This window comes from Cetorhinus maximus, chromosome 12 (genome assembly GCF_964194155.1).
Source record: "Cetorhinus maximus chromosome 12, sCetMax3.hap1.1, whole genome shotgun sequence".
NCBI classification, from domain to species: Eukaryota; Metazoa; Chordata; class Chondrichthyes; order Lamniformes; family Cetorhinidae; genus Cetorhinus; species Cetorhinus maximus.
The window spans coordinates 124,586,853-124,610,829 of record NC_135890.1 but is presented as its reverse complement, the minus strand read 5'-3'; the positions used below and the strand labels follow the sequence as shown (position 1 = coordinate 124,610,829).

Here is a 23,977-nt window from a genome sequence, read left to right as displayed (position 1 = left end):
CTGAGGGAGCGCCGCACTGTCAGAGGGTCAGTACTAAGGGAGCACCGCACTGTCGAAGGGTCAGTACTGAGGGAGCGCCGAATTGTCAGAGGGTCAGTACTGAGGGAGCGCCGCACTGTCAGAGGGTCAGTACTGAGGGAGAGCCGCACTGTCAGAGGGTCAGTACTGAGGGAGAGCCGCACTGTCAGAGGGTCAGTACTGAGGGAGTACCGCACTGTCAGAGGGTCAGCGTGGAGGGAGTGCCGTACTACTGGAGGTCAGTACTGAGGGAGAGCCGCACTGTCAGAGGGTCAGTACTGAGGGAGCACCGTGCTGTCAGAGGGTCAGTACTGAGGGAGCGCAGCACTGTCGAAGGGTCAGTACTGAGGGAGCGCCCCACTGTCAGAGGGTCAGTACTGAGGGAGCACCGCACTGTCAGAGGGTCAGCGTGGAGGGAGCACCGTACTACTGGAAGTCAGTACTGAGGGAGCGCCACACTGTCAGAGGGTCAGTACTGAGGGGGTGCCGCACTGTCAGAGGGTCAGTACTGAGGGAGTGCCGCACTGTCAGAGGGTCAGTACTGAGGGAGTGCAGCACTGTCGAAAGGTTAGTACTGAGGGAGCACCGCACTGTCAGAGGGTCAGCGTGGAGGGAGCGCTGTACTACTGGAGGTCAGTACTGAGGGAGTGCCGCACTGTCAGAGGGTCAGTACTGAGGGAGCACCGCACTGTCAGAGGGTCAGCGTGGAGGGGGCGCTGCACTACTGGAGGTCAGTACTGAGGGAGAGCCGCACTTTTTAAAAAAAAAAAATTCATTCATGGGATGTGGGCTTCGCTGGCTGGGCCAGCATTTATTGCCCATGCCTTAAAGGTGATGGTGAGCTGCCCCCTCCTATCGGAGGGTCAGTACTGAGGAAGCACTGCACTGTTGGAAGGTCAGTACTGAGGGAATGCCGCACGGTCAGAAGGTCAGTACTGAGAGAGTTTTATTTTTATTCATTCAAAGGATGCGGGTGTCGCTGGCTGGGCCAGCATTTATCACTCATCCCTAATTGCCCTGGAGAAGATGGTGGTGAGCTGCCTTCTTGAACCACTGCAGTCTGTGTGGTGTAGATATAGGGAGGAAGTTTCAGGGATTGTGACCCAGCGACAGTGAAGGAACGGCGATATATTTCCAAGTCAGGATGGTGAGTGGTAGTTTTCAGTCAAAGATAGGAGGAGCATTTACAACATCTAAAAGAACTGTTTGATCGACTGCAAGAAGCTAATTTGGTGGTGAACTTGGCTAAGAATGAATTTATGAAAATGCAAGTTACATATTTAGGCCACACTGTTGGACATGGTCAGGCGGCTCCACAAGATGTGAAAGTAAAAGCCATCGTGAATTTTCCAGTGTCTACAACAAAATGGGAAGTTTTGAGATTTCTAGGCATGAGTGGATTTTATTAGTTTATACCACTGTACTGACTACTACACCAGTTTTGGCAGTGCCTAATTATGCCAAGCAGTTTAAGTTGGCTATTGATGCAAGTGATGTGGGGGTTGGTGCTGTGTTGTTACAAGATGATGAAGCAGGAAAAGCCAATAAGATATGTCTCATGGAAGCCAAATGTACATCAGAAAAGATATTCAATCATCAAAAAAGAGACTCTCAGTCTGGTGTTAGCATTGCAGCATTTCGAAGTTTATGTTGCAAGCAATTCTTCAGAAACAATTATTTATACAGACCACAATCCTTTAAAATTTCTGGAAAAATTTTGAAACTAGAATGCTAGACTGTGCAGAGCGATTTTATCAGTGCAACTGTTTAATTTGCAGATTATACATGTGGCTGGATGAGAAAATTTAATTGCAGATGCGTTGTCAAGAGTTTAAAGTTCAAAGGAAATTAGACATTTGAAACATGGACATTGGACTGAATGACCTCTGTTGATATAATGAACTTGTGTATATTCTCATGTTAATGCATGTATCTGGTAGCGTAATAGTTTTATGTATATAGATAAAGGTTGAGAAAATGAAACCATCTTTTAGAGAGTTCATCTTTCCATAAGGATAGAGATGTAACAAAAATACAACTTTTTCCAATATTACTATGAGATACTGTTAGGCAGGCTTGTGGGGGCTGTGTGTACATTTGTGTGTGTGATAGACTGATTTAATTAAACTGAAGACAGACTGCAAGTTTTAAATCATCAAAGATATAGGTGTAAAACAGGCATTTTGAAGTAGAAATGGACAAGCTAAAATAGGATACAAGTAAATACAACATGAATAGGAGATAAAGGAGTTGAATTTTTAGCTGTTGAATTTCAAAGAGAGAAAAAAGGAAGTTTTACAACTGGCAAACAGCATAAATGAATAAAGCAAAGTTATCAAGTTTATGTTTCCCCAAAAGTAGTAGCCATAAAAACAACACGAAAGAATTTTTATATTCTGGGAAAGGTAACTTCCGAAGAAAGTTAAGAACAATGGGTTTAAATATGAAAGAGGAGAAAACATATTTAAGAAAGGATTGAAAGCTGTATGGTGTGCGGCCATGTGAGAAGTCAGACCTGTGAAGAGAGCAGCCTTGAGCCACCCCAGAGAAGTGTCTGGTTGTTTCAGAATGCAAGGTTTTGTTACGAGCCTTGGATTTCCATTGTTGAGTAAAGGGGAGAAAGAAGCCCTGTGAGGTACCTCCCCTATAGCAACAGTGGGTGCCTTGTGGTAATATTACCAGATGTTTTATAGATTAAGAATCTATAGAGAATGTTGCCTGGAAAAGGGTATTTATTTGCGAGTCGAGCTAAGTAGAAATCTTTTGGGAAATGTTGTAAGATTAAATTTAACTGTGTAACTGTAGTCCTGTGGGTTCAAGTTTTCTTTTCTTTTGTTAATAAATGTTTTAATCTAATATTTAAAATCTCTAAAAGTCATAGTGCAATCCTTACTTCTCACTTCAGTACACATACCTTCTCGTAATATAAGTACAAATTGCAAATTATTATGATAGCTAGACCAAGTTTCCCTTTGGGATATGGTCAGCCCAGCAATTATCACTTGTCATTTCATAACAAATAGAAAACAAAAGAATTTTACTATGCAAAAATCAAAGAATATGAATACTAATAACTACAATCTATCTCCAATAGTTAGTTAAATTACATATATTACCAGTAACAATGAAAGGGTTACTTATTCTCTAAACTGATCAGCATAACTCAAATTTCTTTCTACACCCATTTGACTTACAACCCCCAAAACCCATGTCAGATACCTATTAAAAATTGGAAGATTAACCGCTTGGTCAAGTGCTGTTTCAAAGATTCATTTAAGGGTTGAGATTTCTTGGGCCTTCTGTTTACTACTGGCAAGGTTTTCCCCTCAAATCCCCTCCAACCATCCCACATTGAACAGGTATTACTAACAGCTAAGTGTAGCCACCTCGGGTTAGAATTCTCCTGGTTCTAATATTTTTTAAGCTCTGGGGCCTTGAATCGAGAGCTCTCAGCTTGGCAATCCAAGAAGTCCAACTCACTGTTAGTACAGTCCTTCAGTTATCAAGGTTTTTACAACCCTTTCAGCCAGCGCACAGAATTTTAACTGAATCCTGTTTGAAAGAGATGGCTCTTTAAAGCTAGCTAGTTCTAAACTAAAACTAAAGTGCTTGAACACAGAACCACATACACAATCTACCCCCCGCCCCTTATAATGAACTTCTTGATGAGCCTTTTTCTATTGTTTAATCTCCAAGGCAACTTGATTTCTGGCAAAACACCTTGCTTCCAGTAATTGATCATGTGACCATCTTCCAGGCAAACCTAGTTCTCAAAGGGACAATCACCCCAACATAAAATATAGGTTTTTCTCCAAAAGTACATGAGCCATCACTGTACAGCAATCTTATCATCTTCTCTATTTTCTTCCTTATTTGAAAATAAATGTATTCCATAATTTGAAGCTCTAGCCACAATAAAAGTGCTTATTCTACTGTTTCCTGAAGGCGAGGTGATCATGTGATGTCTCTAATATGCCAAGCTCGGTAACGAGAATTAAATCCCTGGCTCGTCACCTACACAGATACTGGACAGCTAAAGGCATGCTCCAGTTTGTAGTGCGCAGAGGCTCTGTTACTGATTCCAAGGGACATACGGGGTAAAGACCCAGAAATGTAAGACCCAGATCAAAGCTAATCTCCTTTCACAGTCTGCAACACAAGAATTATAACATCACTGGCGGCAAATTAGGAAAACTATGAGGTCTTCTACTTTGGACCAAAAAAAGGATTGATCTGAGTATGTTTTTTAAATGGTGAAAAGCTAGGAACAGTAGAGGACTAAAGATTTAGGGGCCCATGTACACAGATCACTAAAATATGCTAGTTAAAACAAGAATCATAAAGGCTCAAGGGATGCGAACCTTAGTAACTAGAGGGCTGGAATATAATGGGGAGGAAGTTTTGCTTCAGCTCTTCAAAACCCTTGTTACACCACATCTGCAGCACTGTGTACAGTTCTGGGAACTGCACCTTAGAAGGGCTATATTGACTTTGGAAGGAGTGCAGCACAGATTCACCAGGATGTTACCACAGCTCCAAGGTTAGATTATGAGAAATTTAATAAACCAGGCTTGTAGTCCCTGAAATATAAAAGGTTAATGGGTGGTTTGATTGAGAATTTTAGAAACCTGAAAGGCATTGAAGTAGTAGAGAGAGGGAAAAACATATTCCGCTCGTGGGAGGGTCATAGGACTAGCAACAGAACCTTACAATCAGAGGCAAACCAATAAGGAGAGAAGTTTGGAAACACTTATTCACACAAAAGAATGCTGAAAATGTGGAACTCTGTTCCCTAATGCTAGTTTTAAATCGGAGGGTGATGCATTTTTGCCAGATCTAATTGAATGGCAGAACAGGCTCGAGGGGCTGAATGGCCTCCTCCTATTCCTATAGTCTTCAGAGAATGTGACCTTTTCCATTAAAATAGCCAACTTGCTGAAGAAAAATGACAAGAGATTGCTACAAGAAGATCTGCCTTTCGTTTTTAAAATCAGTAAACAACAATACACAATTTCACAAAGTATGCATCAAACTTACTGAGCATCCTAAATGCCTACCTGCCCAGCGTAAAGCTTAGTATCTCCACTCCTTTGCATGACGAACATGTTTATAAAATGAATCAAGATACTCGGAGCCAAAGCAGAGTTTTCAGCAGAGTACGCCAACCATTTATAAATGATCATAAACACAAGGTACCCGAAGAGGCACATCATGAAGAGCAGTTCAGGGATAAATACCAGGTAAATGTTAAATTGCTTCTTAAAGTGCCTAGTTTGTACAAAAATGAAAATAAAATTAATTAACCAGCACACTGTAAATAGCTGCGTCAGAAGCTTAGGAAAAAACTTAATTTTCTAGCAAGGGACCTCATTATTTATACATGTTATCTTACTGCGATTACTTTATATAACAGACACACCACTGAAAGTTCACTTCTTTCTGAATGTGTTGGGAAAATGGCAAGTACTATCGGCTAACAGCACAGGACCACAGACCACCACCAATCTACCCAATCACACCTGGGACCAGCCTTCAAACATTTAGATCATTGAACCCAGAAGTCATTCAGAACCCAGCATCATCCATCATGTTATTACTGATCAGTTCAGTAGCAAAAGTGACTGATCACAGGTCACCCCTTGACTGAAAAAAGCCCCAGCTTCTCAACTCTCTCTGCATAACTCCAGCCGCCCCACTCTCCCTCACCCCAAGATAACAGCTCTGGGAATCTTTACTGCATTGTTTACATTATTAACCTAGCCCAGGTTTGATGGTATTTGTCTCCTTCATGGTCCCACATATGTGATTTAAACACTTCCTGCACGTTGGTATAATTTACTAACAGATTCTTTTTTGTCAACTTTCCTACTCTTACCAGCTCCTTCTTTGCACGTTAACAATTTGCATTTATATAGCATCTTGAATGAAGTAAAATACCTTAAAGCATTTCACAGGAGCGTTATCAGACAAAATCGGACACTGAGCCATAAGAGGAGGTATTAGGACTGGTGACCAAAAGCTTAGTCAAAGAGGTCAGTTTTAAGGAGCATTTTAAAAGAGAAAAGAGAGACAGAGGTTTTAGGGAGGGAATTCCAAAGCTTCGGACCCACCAGAGGTGAAGTGATTAAAAGTAGGGATGGTCAAGAGGCCAAAATTGACAACGCCAATATCTCAGAGGATTATGGAGTTGGAGGAGGTTAAAGAGATAGGGAGGGATGATGCCATGGAGGAATTTGAAAACATCGCCGCCAAATCTGCAGTGACATGTGCTGTAAAATTCCCAGCACAAATTACTGGGCAGCAGTTCTGTTTGGCAAGCTAGCTGACTTTACCACTCCCAGTCTAAGGAGCAAAGGTCCATGAACCTAGCACAGACCTGGAATTTTATGGTGAACTTTAAACCTGTACATTAGTCACAATTGCTTCGACAATGGAGGTTTTGAGAAGGCTAGGAAGACAGGCAGTTCACAGCAGGTGTTTTGGTGTTAGCTCTAGAAGGACTTACAAGTGATTGAAGACTCCAAGAATGACTCCAAAAGTCATGTGAGTAATGCCAAGGATGACTGACATTTTCATTTTAAATGAATTCAAAAAACTGAGGCGATTACTTGCCAGATTCCAAATCTAAAACACAAAACACAAAAGTTATACAAATCCAGTTTTCAGTTTGTTTAAAGTTATATACCAAGATATAGCACCAGGGATAAAATACTTAAAAGAAGCTGGGAATGTTTTCCTCAGAGCAGTGAAGGTGATTAAGGAAGATTTGATAGAAGTCTTCATGCTCTGTTTTCACTCTCAGAAGGCTACTAACCAAACAACACAGATTTGAAGTATTTGACAAAAGAACCAAAGGGCAGACCGGGAAAACATTTTTCCCCATTGAGTTAGCTGATCTTGAATTCAGTGTCTCAAAGGACAGTGGAAGCTGGCAAGTCATATAACTAGGGTGGTAGGGAGGGCTTTAAACTAAATAGTGGGGACGAGAGATCAAGTTTGGGTAGGTGCAATAGATTAAACAGAGAAGACAAGGCAAGAGAGCAATTTAGGAATAAGTGAATTGATGATCACAACATGATAGGAAGGGGCAGAGTGTACAAACCTAAGAGTGCACCAGCAGATAAGGCTAGAGGTTACAAAAATAGCAAAAAGACATAACTAAAGGCTCTGTATCTGAATGCACATAGCATTCATAACAAAACAGATGAACTGACAGCACAAACAGAAATAAATATGAATGATCTGATAGCCATTACAGAGACATGGCTGCAAGGTGATAAAGACTGGGACCCGAACATTCAATGTCATATACCCTTTGGGAAGGACAGGGAGCTAAGAAAAGATGGAGGGGTAGCTCTGTTAATTATTGGTACAATAGAGAGAGATGGCCTTAGTTCTGGAGATCAAGGTGTAGAATCAGTTTGGGTAGAGATGAGAAATATTAAAGGTAAGTCACTTGTGGGTGTGATATTTGGCCTCCTAAAATTAATAACACTGTAGGATGAGGTAAACAGGGAGAAATAATGGGGACTTGTGAGAAAGGTACGGCGATAATCATGGGTGATTTTAATCTACATATAGATTGGGCAAATCGGATTGGCAAAGATAGCCTGGATGATGAACTTGAGTGTTTTTGGGGCAGTTTCTTGGAGCAACATGTTCTAGCACCAAGCAGACAGCAGGCTATACTAGATCTGGTAATGTGCAATTAGACAGGATTAATTAATGACCTCATAGTGAAGAGTCCCCTGGGTAGCAGTGATCATAACATGACTGAATTTCACATTCAGTTTGAGGAAGAGAGGAGTGGATCTGAATTTCGCATTCAGTTTGAGGAAGAGAGGAGTGGATCTAAGACTAGCATTTTAAACTTAAACAAGGGCAATTATGAGGGCATGAAGACAAAGCTGGCTAAAGCGAACTGGGAAATTAGGTTAAGTGATAGGTCAGAAGAGATACTGTGGCAGACATTTAAGAAGATATTTCAGAATAATCAGAAAAATATATATTTCAAGGGAAGGTCACACCATTCATGGCTAACTAAGGAAGTTAAAGTGGCACCAAATTGAAAGAAAAGTGTATAATTCTGCAAAGATGAGTGGCAGGTTAGACGATTGGACAGAATATAAAGAACAGCAAAGAATGACAAAAATAATAATGAGGGAGAAATTAGAGTACAAGGGAAAGCTAGCTAGAAATGTAAAAACAGGTAGCAAGAGTTTCTAAAGATATTTAAAAAGGGAAAAAAAGCTAAGTGAGCGTTTGTCCTCTAGAGAGTGAGAATGGGGAACTAATAATGGAAAATAAGGAAATGTCAGTAGAGTCGAACAGATAATTTGCGTCTGTCTTCATTGTAGAAGACACAAATAACATCTCAGAAATAATTGTGCATCAGGAGCTAAGAGAGGGAGAAACTTAAAACAATTACAATCACCAGGGAAAGGGTACTAAAAAAATTATTAGAACTAAAAGCTGGCAGGTCCCTAGGTCCTGATGGTCTTCATCCTAGAGTCTTAAAAGAAGTGGCTGATGAGATAGTAGATGCATTGGTTTTAATTTTCCCCAAAATTTCCCAGATTCTGGAAAGATCCCATCAGATTGGCAAATAGTGAATGTGACTCCTCTGTTCGAGAAAGGAGGGAGACCCAAAGCAGGAAACTACAGGCTAGTTAGCTTAACATCTGTCATAGGGAAATTGCTGGAATTAATTATTAAAAAGGATATAGCAGGGCACTTAGAAAATCTCAATGCAATCAGGCAGAGTCAACATGGTTTTGTGAAAGGGAAATCATGTTTGACTACTTTAGTGGAGCACCTTGAGGAAGTAACAAGCAAGGTGGATAAAGTGGATGTGCTGTACTTAGCTTTCCAGAAGGCATTTGACAAGGTCTAACATCAAATGTTACTAGGCAAAATAAGAGCTTGTGGTGTAGGGGATAACATATTCGAACATATATATGAACATGTGAATTAGGAGCAGGAGTAGGCCACTCGGCCCCTTGAGCCTGCTCCACCATTCAACAACATCATGGCTGATCCGAATATAACCTCAACTCCTACCCCTGATAACCTTTCATTCCCTTGCTTATCAAGAATCTATCTACCTCTGCTTAAAAATATTCAAACTCTGCTTCTACTGCCTTTGAGGGAGAGAGCTCTAAAGACTGACAAGCCTCTCAGAGAAAAAAATTCTCCTCATCTGTGTTAAATGGGTGACCCCTTATTTTTAAACAAAGACCTCTAGTTCTAGATCCTCTCCCAAGAGGATACATCCTCTCCATATCCACCCTGTCAAGACTCCTCAGGATCTTGTATGTTTCAATCAAGTTGCCCCTTACTCTTCTAAACTCTGGGGATACAAGCCTAGCCTGTCCAACCTTTCCTCATAAGACAACCTCCCCATTCCAGGTATTAGTCTAGTAAACCTTCTCTGAACTGCTTCCAAAGTATTTACATCCATCTTTAAATAAGGAGACCGATACTGTAAACAGTACTCCAGATGTGGTCTCACCAATGTCCTGTATAATTGAAGCATAGCCTGCCTACTTTTATATTCAATTCCCTTCACAAGCTTGGTCTCCTTATTTAAGAACTGATATAAATGCATTAGAAGCAGTTGAGAGAAGGTTCACTTGGCTGATACCTGGGTTGGGGGTTTATCTTATGAGGAAAGGTTGGACAGGCTGTATCCATTGGAGTTTGGAAGAATGAGGCGATCATATTGAAACTTATAAGGTTCTGAGGGACTTGACAGAGCGGATGCTGAAAGGATGTTTCCCCTTGTGGGAGAGGCTAGAATCAGGGAACACAGTTTAAAAATAAGGGCTCTCCCATTTAAGATGGAGTTGAAAATATATTTTTTTCTCAGAGGATCGTGAATCTGTGGAACTCATTTCCCCACACAGCAGTGGAGGTGTGATGAAATAATATTTTTAAAGCATAGGTAGATAGATTCTTGGCTAACAAGGGAGTCAAAGGTTATTGGAGTTAAATGGAATATGGAGTTGAGGCCACAATAAGATCAATCATGACCTTACTGAATGGTGGAGCAGGCTTGAAGGGCTGGATGGCCTACTCCTGCTCCTAATTAGTATATTTGTATGTTCATAATAACTTGAAAATTGAATAAATATTTGAAAAGGAAAAACTTTCAGGGCTGTGAGGAAAGAGCAGGGGAACGGAACGGATTGGATAGCTCTATCACAGAGCCAGTATAGCTGTGATGGGCTGAATGGCCTCTTTGTGCGCTGTTTCATTCTACGACAACACAATTTACAACATGAACACTCACCGGATCGATACCAAATGGATATGGCCCTCTGAAAACACCAGTTACATTGGGATCCAGAGTTAGGTACTGATTATGCCTAACATCATTCGGCCTAAAGAAAAAAAACACTCAGAAAATCTGGAACTCTGACAGAATTTTGATCCACTCTGAAGTTTAAACATCACCATTTACATTTTTACACAAGATTTTAATGAGGCAAATTAATTTCTAAAGCATGGCTAAACTGTACAGACTAAGAGAACCCATCTGACTGCTCGATTTACAGATTATAATTTGATTGTTTTGCTATATAACTGCTCATACAAATCAGTCACACATCTGATATTTATTCACATACTGCCCAGTAACAGATCTCTGATTGTGTAAATACAGGTTTGTAACTCTTTCGAGTTATCAACAGTCACAGATTGTAACTCTTTTGAGTACATTCACAGTTCTTGGTTTCCGGGAGTGGGACATGAACCCACAACCTTCTGATTCAAAGGCGAGGGTGCTATGAACTGAGCCACAGCTGACACCTCCGCCACAGCTGACACCTCCGGTAAGCGCAAGAAACAAGACACAATCTGCGCCTTGATAATAAGCCAAATATTGCACCAGCTGGTTTGCCCACTCCATGCACCCCTGGTCACAGCCTGCACAGCTACCCCCTCCAGCGGTCCCAATTGGTTCATTAGAATGGTCCCTAAGTTGAGAAACCGAGTAAACTGAAATATTGTCTGGAGTTTTACATGAATAAGAAGTGATCTAATTGAAACATACAAGATTATGAAGGGGTTTCATAGGGTAGATATTGAGAGGTCATTTCCCCTGGCTGGGGAATCTAAAACAAGAGGGCTTAGTTTCAAGATAAGGGGATGATCATTTAGGACAGAGATCAGGAGAAATTTCTACATTCAAAGAGTTGTGAATCTTTGGAATTCCCCACCCCAGAGGATTGTGAATGCTCCATCGTTGAATATATTCAAGGCTGGAATAGACAGAATTTTGTGGAGCCCATTGTCTAATGGCCATTCTACCCGACTGCCCTTATACACGTTATTAGGAAGCATACTTACTAGTTTATAACTAGAAGTTAGTGGACCCAGCTACTTACTTCCAACTGTGGCTGTCATACATACTTTTGACACTCCACCCAGACCCAAATATATTCAAGGACTTTGAAAAGCAGTCATTGTAGATAAGACCAGTGTACAAGGAAAATATTCCCATCATCAGGATGATATAACGGCCATCAAAAAAGGTGTTCCAGATCTGTTAGCAATAGGAACAAGAAATTAGTGATCAGTCATGCTTAGTAACAAACTCACTTTAGTCTCTGTTTCTTGAGGAATTCTGCATCACTGTAACTATATCAAAAGTTGGGGATGAGATGGTGGGAAAGAAAGAGATATTCTACCAAGCAACAGATCAGCAAGATTCTCTCTGACACTATTCAGGCAAGTCTTTAAATATCTGACATTGTTGGGGTTTTTTGATCTAACTCAACCTTCAGCAACGTGTGCTTCATTAACCTGCAGCCCCCTCAGTCTCACCTCATTTCTCGTGCGCTTTAGTTTCGGGTTGTTTTCAGAAAGCACCATCCACAGTGCAAACAGGGACATGATCAAACCGTGTCCAAAGTCTCCAAACATCACAGCAAAGAGGAAAGGGAAGGTGACAATAGTGTAAGGGCCTATTGGAAAGCAAAGCAGAAAATATTGTTTCTGGACAAACCGTTTACAGTTACAGGATTCACCAGTCTAATCAAAAACAAAAAACAGGATGCAAAGATGAAGATAAATTGCCCCACAGTTGGATATTCCCACACACCATTGTATAGAATATAAAGCATTTTACAGCACAGAAACAGATCATTCAACCCAATAGGTCAATGCTGGTGTTAAGCTCCACAAGCCTCTCCTACATTTTAAAAAATTTGTTCATGGGATGTGGGTGTCGACGAGCATTTATTGCTCATCCCTAAATGTCAACCACATTGCTGTGGGTCTGGAGTCACATGTAGGCCAGGTGAGGACGGTCTCATCAGTGAACCAGGTGGGTGTTTACGACAATTGGCAATGGTTTCGTGGTCATCATCAGGCTTTTAGTTCCAGATTTTTATTGGATTCAAATTTTACCATCTGCCATGGTGGGATTCGAACCCAGGTCCCCAGAGAATTACACCCTGGGTCTCTGCAATACTAGCCAAGTGATAATACCACTATGCCACCACCTCCCCACATCTTACGCTATCAGCATATTATTGCTGAAAGTAAAAACTCATAGGGTAGGGGGCAACATATTGGTATGGATAGAAGATTGCTTAGCTAACATGAAACAGAGAGTAGGCATAAATGGGTCATTTTCTGGTTGGTAAGATGTAACGAGTGGATTAGTGCTGGAGCCTCTACTCTTTACAATTTATATAAATGATCGGATGAAGGGGCTGAAGGAACGGTTCTTAAATTTGCTGATGACACAAAGATAGTTTGGAAAGTAAGTTGTGAAGAGGACATAAGGAAGCCACAAAAGGATATAGATATAAAGGATAAAGGATACAGGTAGGTTAGGTGAGTGGGCAAAGATCAGGCAGATGGAGTATAATGTGGGAAGGTGCGAAATTGTCCATTTTGGCAGAAAGAATAAAAAAGCAGATTATCTAAATGATGAGAGATTGCAGAGCTCTGAGATGCAGAGAGATCTGGGTGTTTAGTGCATGAATCGCAAAAGTTTAATATGCAGGTACAGCAGGTAAGTATGAAAGTTAATAGAATGTTATCGTTTACTGCGAGAGGAATTGAATATAAAAGTACAGCGGTTATGCTTCAGTTACACAGAACATTGTTGAGGCCACATCTGGAGTAGTGTACAGTATTGGTCTTCATATTTAAGGAAAGGTGTAAATGTATTGGAAGCAGTTCAGAGAAAATTCTAGACTAATACTTGAAATGGGCGGGTAGTCTTATGAGGAACGTCTGGGCAGGTTGGGCTTGCATCCGCTGGAGTTTAGAAGAGTAAGAGGCAACTTGACTGAAACATATAAGATCCTGAGGGACTTGACAGAAAGGATGTTTAGTCTTGTGGGAGAATCTAGAACTAGGGATCACTGATTGAAAATAAGGGGTCACCATTTAAGACAGGGGTGAGGAGAATTCTTTTCTCGCAGAGTCATGAGTCTTTGGAACTCTCTTCCTCAAAAGACAGTGGAGGCAGAGTATTTGAATATTTTTAAGGCAGAGGTAGAAAGATTCTTGATAAGCAAGGGAGTGAAATGTTATTGGGGGTAGACAGGAACGTGGACTGGAGGTTACAATCAGGTGAGCCCTGATCTTATTGAATGACGGTGCAGGCTTGAAGGGCCTAGTGGCCTACTCCTGCTCCTAACTCATGCTAAAAAGGAATTGCATATGTACATGGATGGTGTTGTGATCCCAGCTGAGGTTACTACTGGACCAGTCAGATCCCTGGGTGGAACTTGGATTGATAGATTCTAACTTCTGTTTTTTCTTTAGAAACGTGGAGAGTGGTTACTGAACAGAGTCTGTGATGTACTTTTAGCAAAGGAATAAAACACTGATTAAACAAGAAAAAGATGAACTATATTACACTATATTATGAACTTGACCCACAACTATACCTTTACAGATATATACAGATTCTTAAAAATAACACAAGTTACAAAAAGCCTATCCTCTAACGTTCACAATATGTAAAACAATAGGCGGCCTGTGGTCAGACACACACACCAAGATCAAGTGACAGACGCCACGCCAAACAGATGCTATGGATCTATCATCAACTCCCCTCAGACTCTCGTCACAACGTGAGCCAACCAGTCTCAAAGAACTCCGTCTTTTTACCAAAAGTTTCTAATCTCAACTCTTGAAGAACTCACTTTGAAATGTTCTCCCAAACAACGCTTTCACTTGGTCATCGACTGCAAGGATCCACCTCCAGGGTTTCAACCTCTACTCCTGATGTTCCTTTCCCCTGGATTGCCATGTGCATTCAAGCTTTGCCTTCCACATACTCTCTCTCAGATAATCTGCCAACAGAACATCACTGCTTCACAGGCCTGTAGTAAGGAGTCATCAAGTTTTGGCTGTCTCCTCGGATCTTTTGGCTTCTTGCAAGCCAAATTTGCCTTGATTTTGGCTCCCCACAGCTTTCCCTCTTTAATTTGGAGCCTTGTCCTCTGCTCCTGACTTTAACTTCACTGAACAGGGCCTTATGCAGATTCCTGTTCTTTGCCCTTGACTTCATGGTCTTCCTGGGACCTTCTGTCCTGCCCCCTGGTTTCTGGGACTTTTTTCTGTTCTTCTGGGAAATCTGCTCTCTGCAGTTCCCATCCTGTCTCCTTGGTGCCTCTCTGGAGAATGGCATTTCTCTTCTGGGTCGCCCCATCCTCCTTATAACTCTCTTTCTTTCACTTTTGTTTCTCTGTGCAGGTGCAGGGTTCCCTTTAAATTAAAAAAAACGGAAAAAGTGCCAACTGCGCATGTGCACAGGGCCGTTTACTGGTTTGAAGGCGTGAATCCTGATCAGCCGCTCATGTGCAGCCATCCTCTGGCTCAGAACCACTGAAGTTCAGAAAAAAGAACGATCTGCACATGTGCGGCCATTCCAGGCCCAGGGTATCGCAGAAACCACTACAGCCTACTGGCTCTTGAAGTTCCCAGTCTCCGAGGGCCCTAACTTTGTTTTTTAAAAAGGTAAGTTTTCTTTTATTCCTTTTCTCAGGCTTGAGACAAAAGCATGATCCCAACTCAACATACCTGGGAGTGACTCTAGATAGGACTGTCCTTCTGGGAGCATCTGAGGTAAACAGCAGCAAAGGTCAAAACCAGGAGCAACCTACTAACCAAACTTGCTGGATTTACATGGGGTGCTGCTGCCCCAACTATCCAACAGCCCTCTCATACTTTGCAGCAGAGTACAGTGCACCTGTCTGTCAAAGGTCATCACAAACACATCCTGCAGGTGCTCAGTTAAATGCAATAAAGCACATCATAACTGGAACTCTCTGCTCAACATCCCTGCCCTGGCTTCCTGTCCTTGCAAACATCACTCTGCCACACATCATCAACTGACGAAAACCCACAATCTGGTACCTCACTTACCACTCCACAATAACTTGCTCAACCCACCTACTGCCCACCTTCCATCTCAGCGCCCCATATGCACCCTTCTTGAGCAAGATCTATCAGCAGACATCCTCTGGATCGAAGAATGGGAAACACAGGAAATCACTAACAAGTTCCTTGTGACAAGACCCATCTGTTGAATGACAGTCTTTGCTAAATAGGTTCAGGACAGGACAGTGCTCTGTGCAGCCAACCTCCACCGCTGGGGCCTCAGTACAAACCCCTTACACACTTGTGGAGAGACACAAACAATGCTGCATATTACTAAGGAATGCCCCCTCTCCAGACTACATGGAAAACTGATCACCTTCAACTCAGCAGATGAGGCGGCTATCACCTGCCTTTGGGGATTTGCATTCATTAAATAAATAAATAACGGTATACCATTCTATTCCTTTTTCCATCATGTCATTTGATCAATGTCATCTTCCCCTGCAATGTATCTATGCTGTTTCCCTCAATTCCTCAGGCGCAGTGGAGTTCCCCACTCTCTGCATAAAGAAGTTTTTCCTGAACATCCCGATTGGATTCGTTGTTGATTATCTTATATTGATCTGGACTCTACATCTACCCTATAAAACTCCTTCATAATCTTAGTACCCCCTCAACCTTCTCTTTTTTAGAGAAAGGAGCCCCCACACCTGTTCAATCTCTCCTGATGGCTGCGACCTCTCAGTTCTGGTATCATTCTTGTAAATATGTTTCGAGTTTTCCGCATTGTAATATGGAGACCAGAACCGTGTACGATACTCAAAGCTTCGTGTACCTGGATTAACCTCCCGATAGTTTCCAACTCCATAAGCATCCACAATATTTTGAAATCCAGAGGTGAATTTGTTTGTTCGGAGGAGGGTCGGGGGAGTGTCTGTTGTCGGTATTCGGTTCACAAACGAGGGAACTGTGGCACTGCTCTTCCTCTGAAAGAAAGTCAAAGAACATTTCCTTTCACCACCACAATGATCTAAAATATAGACACAATATATACACAACAACACAACCCTTAAACGAAAAGTAAAATAAATACAGGTGCTAGAGACAATTTGGGGGCTGGGATCGAGGGGGCAGCAAGGGAGGTGGGCGGTGGGGATGGGGTGGGGGAGCGAGGGGTTGGGAGAGAATGGGAACGGGTAATTGGGGGGTGGAAGAGAACAGGAGCGGGGGGTGGGGGAATGAGGGAGGGCCGACCAGGAGCGAGAAGGGTGGGGGTGCCTGGACCAAGAAAGAGCACACTCAAGACTGCACAGGGAGGAAAAAAGGAAGTGGAAGGACAACAATGACAGTAAGAATGACTCCCCATGTTTCCATGTTTGGATAATCTGCCTCCCCTCAGTGTCCAGACTCAAGTACAACAATTGCCACTTGGTTCAGACAACTGAAGGTACAATCTCTGGAATTGTGCCCCACCTGTAAAGCAGCTTCAGGAGAGGCAAGATAAAGAAGAGGCGAGGGAGGCTGTCTGTACTCTCTCCCTGTGAACATTCACACTGGTGATGGACAGCATCATTCAACAGGACTAGCACACGGTAGAAATTTCAGCATACGTGGGCAATTTTCTGGTTTCTGACTAAAAATTCATACAACTGGAAAACCGTGTGCCAAGTGCAACCATGTTCCAATATTCATTGCCAGCTTCCTACTGATAAAGGAAAGGATCCTTCCTTAGAATCGTTAAGGTGCTGTCCGCTTATATATCAACACACTAGAACACAAGAAATAGAAGCAGACCATTCAGCCCGTCAAGCCTGCTCCTCCATTGAACATGATCATGGCTTTCATCCCCAATTTCCTGCCTGCTCCCCCATCCCTTGATTCCCTGACATCTGTCTACCCCAGCCTTAAATATATTCAACAATGGAGAATCCATAACCCTCTGGGGTTGAGAGCTCCAAGGTTAAAAAGTTAATCTTAACATAAGAACATAAGAAATAGGAGCAGGAGTAGGCCATTCAGCCCTTCGAACCTGCTCTGCCATTGTGAGATCATTGCTGATCATCTACTTCAACACCATTATCCTACCTATCACTGTTTCCTTTGACATTTTTAATATTTCGAAATCTATCGATCTCTGTCTTGAATGTACTCAACAACTACACTTCCAGAGTCCTCTGGAGCAGAGAATTCCAAAGATTCACTACCCTCTGAGTAAAGAAATTCCTCCTCATCTCAGTCCTAAATGGCCTACCCCTTATTCTAAGACGGTGTCCCCTGTTTCTAGGCTCCCCCAGCCAGGGGAAACATCCTTCCTGCATCTACCCTCTCGAGCCCTGTCAGAATTCTGTACGTCTGAATGAGATCACCTCTCGTTCTTCTAAAACTCCAGAGAATAAAGGCCCAGTTTATTTAATCTTTCCTCATAGGACAATCCCTCCATCCCAGGAATTAATTTAATTAACCTTTGTTGTGCTCCCTTTATGGCAACTATATCTTTCCTTAGGTGGGAAACCAAAACTTTACACAACACTCTAGCTGTGGGCTCACCAAGGCTCTATATAATTGCAGTGAGACATCTTTACTCCTATACTCAAATCCTCTTGTAATAAAGGTCAATATATCATTTGCCTTCTTAATTGCTTGCTGTACCTGCATGTTAACTTTCAGTGACTCATGAACAAGGACACCCCAAGTCCCTCTGAAGTTCAACACTTCCCAGCCTCTCACCATTTAAGAAAAACTCTGTATTTCTGCTTTTCCTACCAAAGTAGATAACCTTACATTTCTCCACATTGTATTCCATCTGCCAAAGTTTTGCCCATTTGTTCAGCCTCTCCAAATCCCCTTGAAGAATCTATGCATCCTTCTCACAACTCACACTTCCACCTAGTTTTGTGTCATCTGCAAATCTGGAAATATTACATTTAATCTCCAAATCCAAATCTTTGACATAGATCGTGAATAACTGGGGCACAAGTACTGATTCCTTGCGGTACCGCACTAGTCACAGCCTGCCAACCTGAAAATGATTCATTTATTCCTACTGTTTTCTGGTCCATTAACCAGTTCAGTATATTCCCCCCAATAACATGCGCTCTTTTGTTTACTAACCTCCTGTGTGGGACCTTATCAAAAGCCTCCTGAAAATCTAAATATACCACATTCACCGGTTCCCCCTTAGCTATTCTACTAATTACATCCTCTAGAAGCTCCAACAGGTTTGTCAAACATGACTTCGCTTTCATAAATTCATGTTGATTTTGCCCAATCATATCATTATTTTCTAAGTGTCCATTTATCACATCCTTTATAATGGATTCTAGCATTTTTCCCACTACTGAAGTAAGGCTAACAGGTCTGCAATTCCCTGTTTACTCTCTCCGTCCCTTCTTAAATAATAAATATTTGCTACTTTCAAATCTGCCGGAGCCAGTCCAGAACCTATAGAATTTTGAAAGATGATCACCAATGCATCCACTATGTCTACAGCCACCTCTTTCAACACTCTGGGATGTAGCCCATCAGGTCCAAGGTCATCATTAAGGCTGACTGATAGAACACCAGTATAGTGATAATAAACCAAAATACCTATGAAAATCATTCACTATTATTAATAAGGAAAATTGGACTAGCATTTTTATGTCAGTGCCCACCATTGTTCCCACATGTAATAAATTCATTCTTTCCCTGCCAGGTAATTTCCTGCCCAGTCACATATGAAATTCATATTGAACAATCTGCCATTGTCTGCAATCTGCATTTAAACATTTAAGCAGAACAGATTGCTAGTTAGCTTCAGGACAAGGAGCAGAGAGTGGGAACAAACCAAACTCTCCAAAACCTGCCACCAAATTAACATTGATACAAGGGTAGATGGTGCGGCAATTGCAAAAATTCAGACCAGTTTAACAGGGAGGTTTATTGCCACTTCTGATCTTAGGGCATGTTGGAGGGGTATGGAAGAGGGATGAGGAAACACAGACTGTGCTAGCAAATACTTGATAATTGACACCTAAGTTGGAAAAATTGAAAGCAAACACATTTCATTTATATCAGAGACATGCCTCGGGCAAATGTGACCCTCTGCAGCCAATGTGGAACGATTTAACAAAACATTAAGCAGCACTCACAGATCCTTCTTCCAATGCTTGCCGGACTTTAGACAAATCAGCCACTGGACACCAGACCTCAGCAATCAGACACTTATTGGTGACGTCAAAACTGCAGAGGTTCAGGATATGGTAAATGGCCTTCATTTTCTTCACTTGAATTAGCCATGTGTGGATGGATTCTGATGCCTTGGACAGAACCTGCTGTAGGTATTCCTCAGTTCTATACAATACCTGAGGAAAGAAGTAAAATGGGTAAAAAAAACTAAAACAATGCTTCTGAATTTCACCCCGCCCCCATGTAAATAATGCATAACAAAAATCAGATAATTAATTTTGACTGTTTATAGATAATGAACTGGAGGATTGCAGTGCGCACCACTTTCATCTCTGAGTCAGAAGAACATAAGAAAGTGGAGCAGGAGAGAATTTAAAAGGTTCAGAGCCCTCCAAGCGAATACATTTCTCTTCAGCTGAGTCTTAAATGGCGACCCCCCATTCTGAGACTGTGACCCAGTGTTCTAGACCCTCCAGCCAGGGACACATTTCCTCAGCATCTACCCTGTCAAGCACCTTAAGAATTTAATATGTTTCAATGATTTCACCTCTTATTCTTCAAAACTCCAAGAAGTATAGGTCCAGTCTACTCAATCTTTCCTCATAAGACAATACCCTCAATCCAGGAACCAATCTAGTGAACCTCCATTGCACTTCCTCCAAGACAAGCACATTCTTCCTTAGATAAGGATACCAAAACTGTGCATTGTCATAGGTTTAATCCTAACTACAGACTCAAACACATAGTCTAGGCTGACATCCCCAAGGCAACACTGAGGCAATGCTGCATTGTTGGAGGGTCAGTGCTAGAGAATGTTGTAATGTTGGAGTGCTGTCTTTCAGATTTAAACTGGGGCCTCTCTGCCATGACCAGAGGATATAAAAAATCCCATCATACTATTTGAAGTAGAGAAGTCTCCCAGTCTTGGAGAATATCTCTTTCAACTACCACTTCCAAAACAAGGACATCAGATCATTCATTCATCCCCTCTTTGTGGGTTTTGTTAGTGTGCAAACTGACCATCCCAATTCCTTTTAAACTCTGTCTGCTTCCATTATACAGGAAACTTCAGTTGGATTTTGTCGCGTTTGTAACATCAAAGAATACAAACTGAAATTCCAGCCCTAACCTGGGTGAGAATGTGGAGCAACTTACTGTTTGGAGATCTTGGATTCGAGTGTTGAGTCCTGCCACAATGTCCTTTCGCTCCTGCTGTGTATTTGGGTAAGGGTAGACATGGCAGTGATAACTGCAAAAAATGGTTTTCAAACAAAATCGTTTAAGTGCTAATGTTTACATGTATAGTTATCATATAACCATTATATAAGTAGCTGGAAACTCAATTCTTCCGGTTCCAACCTACAACACACTCTATGTATCCTCAATTGTGAGCAGTGAAACAGCTCGTATCCCAGTTTTTCCCGATGCTGCTTTATAACTGGCCACAAAAGGGTGGGTGTGAGAGGCCTGCCCAGGACAACACGATCTTACATCGTGTTTATGTCGCAGTGGTGACAGTGCTCAGCTTGTCCAAGATCATGAGGCTGTACTTCAGGGAAATTCTGTCTGGATTCCAGCACCCAGTTGCTGCTTGGATTGATCAGTTAGTGTGGAAACAGACCAGCAGCAACAGCACCACTCGGCAATATTATTGCTCTATGTTTTTTCCTGATCTGCAATATTTGGTAATCAGCTGATTGAATTGCTGAATTGACTGATCGGTGGAATGTAAAATCTATTTAAATATCAAAATAAAATTGTATAAATACTTGAAAAGGAAATGTTTTCATGTCTATAGAGAAGACCAAGGGTGAGTGGGATTAATGAGAAATCTCTCTCAAAGAGACAGCACGGGCAGAGTGGACCAACTGAGCTACGTTTGGGTGCACAATTCTATGAAAGGGTTTTTTTTCTTACCAATCGCAAATCTTCTTTACCTTCTGACCAATCTGCTCACCCCAGTACGACACTAAAAACACAACCCATTTCACATCTTCACCCTAAATATGGAAACATGGATTTAACAACAAAAAAAGGTTTGACAAGAAGGAAAGATGTGAGGGAAGAGCGAGGGTGGGGGGAGTAAGGGGAGGGGGGGAGCGAGGGGGGGCCTAGGAGGGGCACGAGCAGGGGTATCGGTGAGCGGAGAGAGAAAGTAAAATGCGGAGAGCAAAAGAGGGAAGGTGAGGGGCGAAATAGGGAGGGAGGTTGAGGGGGAGAGAGCAGGGAGAGTGAGGGAGAAAAGGGGCTGAAAGAGAGGGGGAGTGGGGGCAGAGAGAGCGAGGGAGGAGGAGAGAGGAGGGTAGAGAAAGGGGGGAGGGTGATGGGGAGAAGGGAGGGGCAGAGAAGGGGGGAGAACAGAATCCATTTTGCAAACAATACTCACGGATTCTGGGTCTTCTAGAGGGATATCTAACTCCTCATATGTAAGGATTGTATAACCCTTACAAACTCTCCACAGCATTCGCTCAAAAGGTCCAACCTTCCATGGATGAATTATACCAGCTATAAACCTATAGAAGAAGCATTTCATAACCTGAGTTGGAGACATAACTAAGCAACAACAGCAGGATTCTGCTTCTAAAGCACCACCAATTTTAACCAGAGTGAGTAAAGGGGTTGATCCCAAAATCCAGTAAAACCCCAGAAAACTTTGATTTATTTAATCACTACAAATAAGTGCTCAACAAAAAGAACATTTAAATGGAGATCAATGGCACATGTTCAATATGTAAGGAACATATCTTTTTTATTTTTGTTGGACAGATCTTTATTTTCTGTTGGTCTGTGGATTAGAACTACCATGGCTGCAGTTTGAAAGACATGTCCACTGGAACAGGACGAGAGATATATACAATGTTGCAGTCCTGGAACAGGGCGTGCCATGAAAAATAGGATGATGCCGGAAAGGAGTCCTGGACCAAGGGAGATGCCTGACAACAGCATTTTGACTGGCTCCTGACCAGGTGACCAGGGTTGTGTGTGGTAGCAATGTGCAGCAGAAAGATCTTGGCCTGCAAAGAGAATACATCTAAAATCACTTTTCCTCAGATCTCTATAACCTGCTCTCTCTCTGAGGTAACCACTGTAAAAAGGAAAAGGGGAAAGCCACTGTTAGAGACATTGAAAAGCAAGTTCTCAACCAGTGAACTAAATACTGAAAGTGCTGGAAAATCATCTTGTGTCATCAACAAGAACTGAAAGGAATTTGGAAGACATCGACCAAAATCAACCCATCGAATCCTGTACCCAGATTGTGCTATTGAACTGTTCATCTCACCCTTAAAATCCATGCTTTGTGTGTCTTATATGTCGCGCGAGTGTGTGTGTGTGTGTATATATATATATATATATATATATATATAGGGATTTAAGAAGGGGGTAGAGTTTAAGTTATAGTGTTAGAAGTTAGCAGTTCATATTTCTTTCTTTTGCCAATAGTTAAAGGCAATTTATTCAATAAACAGTTATTTACTTATTAAGTTTACGAACCTGGTGCTCGTATTCTGCTAACCTAAACAGTTAGGTAGAATTGGGGCAATCTGGTGGTTTGGTCAAACTTTTCATATTTGTCATGGCTCAGGGAACAGTGGGGCTGATATTACACCGCGCTAGCCCCAGTGAGTCATGGCAAATGTCTAAAAGGTAAAGAAATTCTGTTTTTTGCAACATGCTAAAACAGAAAGCTCACATGGCTCAGGGCCACATATAACCACAACATCCTTACCAGCTTCATATCTTGGAGTGAACTACAGAGCACAAAGTTAACACGATTGTTGAGCTAACACACTGTTTATAGATGATAGATAAGACTGAGGGTGCTCAGTGCAACCACAGAGGAAGTAACCAGACCGCAGCTCCACTCACTGCATGGATTCTTACTCCCAGAAGAAATCGAGTTCTCACTCTCTGACCAGGGAAAGTGCTTTACGAGAGCACTAATTAATACGTGAGATGTACTCTTAAATTAGACTTTGAGCACTGCACATTTACTGGAATTCCACACAATCAAATACAAACTCCATATAATGAGCCAATTATTTGACACGAGAAACATTTTATAAATATAGACTTTTCAGATGAAGTAAATTCAGGCACAAATTTTAAAAATTCTGGATCAATTTCTGACAACAAATGGCAGCTGTTTCATCCGATTTATAATTGCAACCCCAAATTTATGAAATTTACACCACACAATTTGAAAATGAAATTAAACAGATTTCTCACTCAAGATGTCAGTGACTTAAATCGGGGAAATAAACCTCAATTTCAGGCAATTTAGTCTCTGATCACTTAAACACTATAAAGGATCTTTGACAGCTGTACCAATGGGAAACATGTTTAAGAATACAGCAGCATGATATGAAACTACCTCCGACCAGAATAAAGAAATGTCATCAATTCAGTAACTTCACTCCAAAGCTGCAGGGTTGGTTTTAAAGCT

The 23,977-nt window shown here is 41.8% G+C and overlaps 2 protein-coding genes across 2 annotated transcripts in view; one reads left to right on the top strand and one right to left on the bottom strand.

The window, feature by feature from the left end:
* eif2b1 (eukaryotic translation initiation factor 2B, subunit 1 alpha) overlaps positions 1–23,977 on the top strand; it is a 1,065,098-nt gene that overhangs the window by 919,476 nt on the left and 121,645 nt on the right. The window lies entirely within an intron of this gene.
* The window catches only part of LOC144687955 (V-type proton ATPase 116 kDa subunit a 2-like), a 59,045-nt gene that overhangs the window by 8,678 nt on the left and 26,390 nt on the right, over positions 1–23,977 (bottom strand). Inside the window, exons 6-15 of the mRNA XM_078554606.1 lie at positions 21,920–22,046; positions 21,451–21,533; positions 20,689–20,782; positions 19,497–19,709; positions 16,202–16,352; positions 11,845–11,984; positions 11,406–11,563; positions 10,310–10,400; positions 6,524–6,642; positions 5,076–5,286 (exon numbers count right to left, since the gene is read on the bottom strand). Of these exons, the coding sequence (XP_078410732.1) occupies positions 5,076–5,286; positions 6,524–6,642; positions 10,310–10,400; positions 11,406–11,563; positions 11,845–11,984; positions 16,202–16,352; positions 19,497–19,709; positions 20,689–20,782; positions 21,451–21,533; positions 21,920–22,046 (1,387 nt within the window). The remainder of the gene's footprint in view (positions 1–5,075; positions 5,287–6,523; positions 6,643–10,309; positions 10,401–11,405; positions 11,564–11,844; positions 11,985–16,201; positions 16,353–19,496; positions 19,710–20,688; positions 20,783–21,450; positions 21,534–21,919; positions 22,047–23,977) is intronic.